Source organism: Podarcis filfolensis (assembly GCF_964270895.1).
Source record: "Podarcis filfolensis genome assembly, chromosome: 8".
In the NCBI taxonomy this organism is placed as follows: domain Eukaryota; kingdom Metazoa; phylum Chordata; class Lepidosauria; order Squamata; family Lacertidae; genus Podarcis; species Podarcis filfolensis.
In genome coordinates this window covers 82,587,670-82,594,966 of record NC_139611.1, presented here as the reverse complement: position 1 = coordinate 82,594,966, position 7,297 = coordinate 82,587,670, and the positions used below count along the sequence as shown (strand labels likewise).

Genomic DNA, 7,297 nt, shown 5'->3' with positions numbered 1-7,297 from the left:
CTCTAGGTCCCTCAGAAAACCTACGCAGCTAAGCGTTTAAGCTTCATTGCCTTCTCAGCTTTATTTCTGGATCTCGGCCACAAAACTTAAGCTTTTAGGGCTGATTCATACTGGGTTTCGCTGGGATTTGGCCAGCATTTGAGGCAGCTAACTCGTAAAATGTGAAGGGGAGACGCACGTCTCTGAAATAAAAGGAGGGGTCGGCAACTGGACTGCTCAAGGGCCCCATTCTGCCCCCCTCCCAGTATCACCAGTGGCCTTCCCAGCTGCCGACCCAGAGACAACGTAAACATGGAGCACCAAAATCCTTTAGGAAAGGGGGGAGAGTTCCCTCCCCCCATCATCATCTTTAAAGCAATCTTCCTTTACAGGCAAGTTGTTGACCAAAAAGACATCATCCACAAAAAAACAACCCCCCAAGAAACAAAACACTGAATTTTATTTACACAGAGAGAAAGGATATCTTTACAGGAATACAAGTTTGGCAGTGTCAATGCAGACTCCAGAGTTTTGCAGCGAAACCCGGACTCCTGAGAAGTCAACTGTACAAAAACCATAATAAATACCTCTCCTTTAAAAATGGACGGGATTAGAAAGGGGTGGCAGCGGGGGGGGGGGGTGTGAGAGGGAGGGAGACCATTTTAGCGGTTTTTCGTGCAGCTGGGGAAAGAGCGTTAAGAATCATGGGCACCCCAAACTCTGTTCAAAGGCAGTGTTAACTTCCCCAGGTTTTCCCCGGGGGACGAAAATGGAGATCACTCAGTCCTGGGGTTGGAGCCGGACCAGATGTCGGGGTGTTGGGAATGTGAGGTGCATTTGAGGGGGACCTTTCTGCCAAAAGAGGGACAAAATGGCCGCCCTCCTTCACACAGTCGTCATGACTTTGAGGGAGCCCGAGCGAAAGCGCATGATCTTCTTCTTCAGCGCATGCGAGGCCTTGATCTTGACGAAGACCTTGGGCTGCCCGCCCGCCACCTTCCCCGGCCCGGAGGCCGATACGAGCTGCGGGGAGAGCTGCTGCGGCCACACCAGGCCGCCGCTCTCGTCCGTGTCACTAGACGCCCCGCTGCTGTAGGCTGGAGGCGAGTCCCCATCGCTCAGGCTCGACTCGCTGTCGCCGTAAACAAGGCCTTCCTCCAGGCGGCACATGGGCGCTTGCCGGGCCGGCTCGGCCGAGCATTCGGAGTCGCTCCCAGCGTAGCTGTACCCCACCGGCCCGGCTGCCCGACGGTTCCGGCGCGGCTCAGCGGTGCTCCCGCTGGCGGCCTCCTCCTGGCAAATCTCCGCCGTTGAACGCCACTTGCGGTAGCCGCCGGCCACGTTGCCGTGTGGCCGCCTCGGACGGGCCGGCTTGCTGGCGGCCTCGTCCCGCTCAGCCGTGCCGTACTTGACCCCCGGTTTGTTGAGGAGGCTGTTCTCCGACTGGGAGCGAGCCGCCTTCCTCGACCTGGGGGAGCTTTTCCGGCCGCCCCCTTTCCTCGCCACCGCCGCCTCGCCGCCGCCGTCCTCGCTGAAGCGGCATTTCTTGGGGGGCGCCGACACCCGCGGCCGCTCCCTGGGCAGCAAGGGGGCCCGTTCCGGCGACAGTTCCATGGAACGGCCCTTGGTCAGGGGAGGGGGCTTCTTTTTGCCAGGCCGCAGGGCCTGCTGCGCCCGGGGAGGCTGCTGCGCTGGGATGTAGTGGGCCTTGACCATGAGGCAGGCCCCATCCTCAGACTCGTAGGAGGCCAGGTCCTGGTTGCTGCCAGGGGCCGCTCTGTCGTCTCTATCCAGCAGCGGGGACGATGGGTAGGCTCCTTCATACTGGTCAGCGGACGGAGGTCTCATATGGGCCAAGGCCTGCAGCTTGGGGGGCTTCTTGAGGCTGGCATGGGGCGGGCTGTAGTCCTCAGAGGCTGCTTTGGCCGCCAGTGTCCTCTCGGCCGCGGCATCCCACGAGGACCAGATCCGCGTGGCTGCGGCGGCCCCGCCTTCATGGCCGCAGGGCGAAGGGGTGCTGCTGCCCCTCTCCACGGCCGGAGGGTGTTTGCGTTCAGCCGGTGGGGGGAGAAGCTCCAGAGGCCTCTTGCACAGGCTGTTTTGCCTGGCCACCGCGCCTTTGGCGGGCGGCTCCGAACCCAGGCTCGTCCGGGGCTTGCTGCCCCTCACCAGCTGGCTGCGGCGGCGGACGAGCCGGGAGATGTAGCTCTCCACTTTGTGGCAGTGCGAGGCGGCGGCTTCCGAGTAGAACTGGAACTCGCCGCCGTAGGCATCCAGGCTCCCGTCCCTGTCTGCGGGGTAGGCCTGGGAGGCGGCTGAAGAGAAAGCGGGGTCTTCGTAGAGGTGGCTCCGCAGCAAGGGGTTCTGCAGGGCCACGGCGTGGAGAGGGCTGGGGTACAGGAAAGGGTCTGGCGGGTAGCCGGGGGGCTCTTCGGCGTAGTCATGGGAACTGGAGTAGGGGGCAGAGAAGGAGCGGGGCACTGTGCTCCGATGGGGCCCGTCTTTGCTGCTGTTGCCCACATCGCCTGGGAACCGAGGCAGGAAGAAAAGGAGAGAGAGAGAGAGAGAGAGAGAGAGAGAGAGAGAGAGAGAGAGAAAGAGGTTGGCTGAAATTCTCTGGCCACATTGCCGTCCTACATTTAAAAAGTGCCATGATGCCATTTTAAACATGGCTTCCCCCAAAGGATTCTGGGAGCAGTAGTTTGTTGAGGGTGCTAGCAGCTGTTAGGAGACACCCTACACCCAACCACCATTCCCCTCCCAAAACTACAATTCCCTGTTCCATATGAAGAGGGATTAATTGCTAAAGCACTCTGGGAATTTAAGCTCTAGCAGGGGGTCTCCTAACCGCTCTCAGCACCCTCAACAAACTACTGCTCCCAGAATTCTTTGGGGGAAGCCATGACAATTTAAAGTGGTGTGATTTCGGATGTGTCACCTGCCTTTTTATTTATTTATGATTTTCAGTTTTATACATTTCAATAGTTTTACAATCATTTCAACATTTCAAAACTTGACTTCCTTCCCCCTCCTTCTGCGGTTCCTTAAATTTATTTTAAATATTCTCTGCATATCCAAATTAACTCAATTTCCTCATTTATTCATCTACTTTAAATATATTCTCTTATAAAACTGCAGGTTATTACAATAATCCTGCCAATGTTCTTATCTGTTTACAGTTTGTTTGTAAATATTCAATAAACCATTTCCATTCCTTTATTAAAAGTTTGCTATCTTGATTTCTTATTTTTCTGGTAAGTTTTGCCATTTCTGCATATTCCATAAGTTTTTGTATCCATTCTTCTTCTGCTGGGAATTTTTCTTCTTCCCACTTTTGAGTAAGTAACATTCTTGACGCTGTAGTCACATACATGAATAAATTTCTATACCGTTTGAGTAGTTCTGTCCCTATAATTCCCAAAAGGAAAGCTTTTGGGTTTTTTGTGTTTTTTTTTACAAACGTTATTTTAAGCATCTATTTCAGTTCATTATATATCATTTCCCAGTAAGCTTGTAACACTTGCCTTGGGCGTCATCTGCACTATACCTTCAAAACAGGACCATGGACGCTCAGGTTGCAAACGTGATCTGTGTGGGATGCATGTTCACAACCCGCAGCTTCCGCAACCCGCAGCGGTGCGTCTGCGCATGCACGGGTTGCGATTCGGTGCTTCTGCGCATGCGCGACCCCCGAAACCCGCAAGTAACCCATTCCAGTACTTCCGGGTTTCAGCGGGTCCGTAACCTGAAAAAACGCAACCTGAAGCGTCTGTAACCCAAAGTATGACTGTATTGTACCACTTTGAACAGTCCTGACTGCCCACCCCCCAGAATCCTGGGAGGGGTACGTTTTCAGGGTGCTGAAAACTATTAGGAGACCCCCCCTATTATCCTCAGAGGGGTACAATTCTCAGAGTGATTTAACAGCCAGTCCCCCTTTGCAGGGAACTCTGGGAATGTGGGGGTGTCTCCTTGCAACTCTCTGTCCCTTTAAAAAACTACAGTTCCCAGAATTCCTGGGGGGGAGCCAGGACTGCTTTAAAGTGGTATCATGGTGCTTTAAAAGTTGTGACCTGACTTCCACACGGGTTATGCCTCAGAAGCCCCCACCTTTCACACAAGAACTACCCACTTTGGAAGAATGGCAGATGAAGGTGATGGACTATATGGGATTGGCAGAAATGACTGGCAGAATCCGAGACCAGGGAGAAGAGTCGGTGGAAGAAGATTGGAAGAAATTTAAAGATTATCTACAGAAATATTGTAAAATTAATGAGTGTTAGAATGATGTTGGATTGAAATTAAGTGGTTTCCAGCTGTAATGCTTTAAGAGAATATGAAAAAAAGGGATTATAAATAGGTAATAATATAATGGTAAGGATTTGCTGAACTAACAATTTGGGGTGGAATACAAAAAAGGGAGGTATGAGGAGGTCCGGGAAACAAGTTAAAAGAAAATAAGTAATTGAAAATGTATGTGTGTTTTTTTTTCTTAAAAAGTTTCTTTATTCTGTATTTTTGTTATTCTGTTTTTTCTTTTTTATTTTATTGTAATATTATAAAAAAATCTTAATAAATATCTTGTAAAAAAAACCCAGAAGCCCCCACCTTCCAATACCCTCCCTCCGCTGCCCCTTACTCACCCACGGACTTGGGGCGCTCATTGGCATAGCCCAGACGGGACTCAGGTCGGCCGATCCGGGAGTAGGACCCCGAGGCGGACGGGAAACCGGAAGAGGAGTCCCCAAACCCGGAGGCAGGAGAATCGGAGGCCACCACCGACTGCGCCCCCTCGTAGAAACCTGGCGGCAGAAACAGGCATCTAGGGTTATCCTTTTGCCTCGTGCCCACCCCCCAACCTCCTCTACTTGCCAGCCTAGCAGAGGGGCTGGCTGACCTTACTGCAAACAGGCCCAGCAGTGGGGTGGGTGAGGGTCAAGTTATTGGGCTGATCTTTGCGGAGCCTGGAAGGGAAGGTGCAGACCCCTTCACGGCCTAGGACCCTCGTACCTACGGGACCGCTTCTCCCAGTATGCCCCGCGGAGGACCTTAAGGTCCATAAATAGCAACACCCTAGAGGTCCCGGGCCCTAAGGAAGTTAGATTAGCCTCAACCACAGGCAGGGTCTTTTCAACACTGGCCCCGACCTGGTGGAACGCTCTGTCTCATGAGACCAGGGCCCTGCAGGATCTGATTTCTTTCCGCAGGGCCTGTAAGACAGAGGTGTTCCGCCTGGCCTTTGGCTTGGAATCAACTTGATCCCCTTCCCCTCTATCCTTTCTCCTTCTGTGATGGAACTCCTATTTGGGGACTTCCCTGGCTTTTTTCTGGCCCACGTAGGACCAGTCTGGATAGTTGGCCTTGGTGAAGACTTGACGTTTTCATCCCCAAAAAAGTTTTTGATTTGAGTTCCGACTGAAATGAAGCTGCATTTTGATGTTGTATTTTAATCTTGTTTTTAAGTTGTACAGTGGTACCTCGGGTTAAGTACTTAATTCGTTCCAGAGGTCCGTTCTTAACCTGAAGCACCACTTTAGCTAATAGGGCCTCCCGCTGCTGCCGTGCCGCCGGAGCACGATTTCTGTTCTCATCCTGAAGCAAAGTTCTTAACCCGAGGTACTATTTCTGGGTTAGTGGAGTCTGCAACCTGAAGCATATGTAACCCAAGGTACCACTGTACTTCAATCAATTGTTTTTATACCTGGTGTTAGCCGCCCTGAGCCTGGTCTTGGCTGGGGAGGGCGGGGTATAAATATTATTATTATTATTATTATTATTATTATTATTATTATTATTATTATTATAAAAGGTCTGTGACCAAGAAGAGAGCATTTATTCGGGGAGAAGCAACAGGCCAACAATAGGGAAGCGACCGAGAGGCTGCAGTTGGGGTGGGGTGGGAATTTTCCCCTTACCTGAACTGGGCCAGCTGTCCGTCTCGCCTGCCTCCCCGCAGGTCTTCTCAGGGTATAGTCTCAGCAGCCCCAGCTGCTGCTCCAGCTCCCACATCAAACCGGGCAGGGCATCCTGCAAAAAAAGCAACAGCAGAGAAGATAAAAGTGGCTCGAAGAATCAGGGATTTAGGATACACAAAAAGTCCGCCCCACCCCATCTGGATCTCTGCACAACTGCCGCAAGGCCGCAGACCAAGACACGTGATGTGGTCTTTGCGGAGAAAACCACGGCATGCTTTCCCTTAAAAAATAAATAAACACAGCGATCTAGTCCTCATTGTTGCACACAAACAAGGAACAATAAGGGTTGTGGTTTTTTTGCGGGGGTGTTGCAAATGTGTACAACTGATGGAACAACTGATTGGTTCAAAATTGGGAAAGGAGTACGACAAGGCTGTATATTGTCTCCCTGCTTATTTAACTTATATGCAGAATTCATCATGTGAAAGGCTGGGCTGGATGAATCCCAAGCCGGAATTAAGATTGCCGGAAGAAATATCAACAACCTCAGATATGCAGATGACACAACATTGGTGGCAGAAAGTGAGGAGGAATTAAAGAACATTTTAATGAGGGTGAAAGAGGAGAGCGCAAAATATGGTTTGAAGCTCAACATCAAAAAAACGAAGATCATGGCCACTGGTCCCATCACCTCCTGGCAAATAGAAGGGGAAGAAATGGAGGCAGTGAGAGATTTTACTTTCTTGAGCTCCATGATCACTGCAGATGGTGACAGCAGTCACGAAATTAAAAGACGCCTGCTTCTTGGGAGAAAAGCAGTGACAAACCTAGACAGCATCTTAAAAAGCAGAGACATCACCTTGCCAACAAAGGTCCGTATAGTCAAAGCTATGGTTTTCCCAGTAGTGATGTACGGAAGTGAGAGCTGGACCATAAAGAAGGCTGATCGCCAAAGAATTGATGCTTTTGAATTATGGTGCTGGAGGAGACTCTTGAGAGTCCCATGGACTGCAAGAAGATTAAACCTATCCATTCTGAAGGAAATCAGCCCTGAGTGCTCACTGGAAGGACAGATCCTGAAGCTGAGGCTCCAAGACTTTGGCCACCTCATGAGAAGAGAAGACTCCCTGGAAAAGACCCTGATGTTGGGAAAGATGGAGGGCACAAGGAGAAGGGGACGACAGAGGACGAGATGGTTGGACAGTGTTCTCGAAGCTACCAGCATGAGTTTGACCAAACTGCGGGAGGCAGTGGAAGACAGGAGTGCCTGGCGTGCTCTGGTCCAGGGGGTCACGAAGAGTTGGACACGACTAAACAACAACAACATATCTCCTTGGTTGCATTTTGTAGCACTAGAGAAGAAGCTGAATTTGGAGGGACCCCGTGGCAGGCTTCTCACCGAA

At 51.3% G+C, this 7,297-nt stretch overlaps 1 protein-coding gene across 2 annotated transcripts in view; it reads right to left on the bottom strand.

The window, feature by feature from the left end:
- Window positions 1-417: 417 nt before the first annotated feature.
- The window catches only part of DACT3 (dishevelled binding antagonist of beta catenin 3), a 47,560-nt gene continuing 40,680 nt past the window's right edge, over window positions 418-7,297 (bottom strand). For both annotated transcript variants that reach the window (XM_083627168.1, XM_083627169.1), the window contains exons 2-4: window positions 5,895-6,006; window positions 4,623-4,781; window positions 418-2,504 (exon numbers count right to left, since the gene is read on the bottom strand). In XM_083627168.1, the coding sequence (XP_083483294.1) occupies window positions 865-2,504; window positions 4,623-4,781; window positions 5,895-6,006 (1,911 nt within the window). In that variant the 3' untranslated portion in view covers window positions 418-864. The remainder of the gene's footprint in view (window positions 2,505-4,622; window positions 4,782-5,894; window positions 6,007-7,297) is intronic.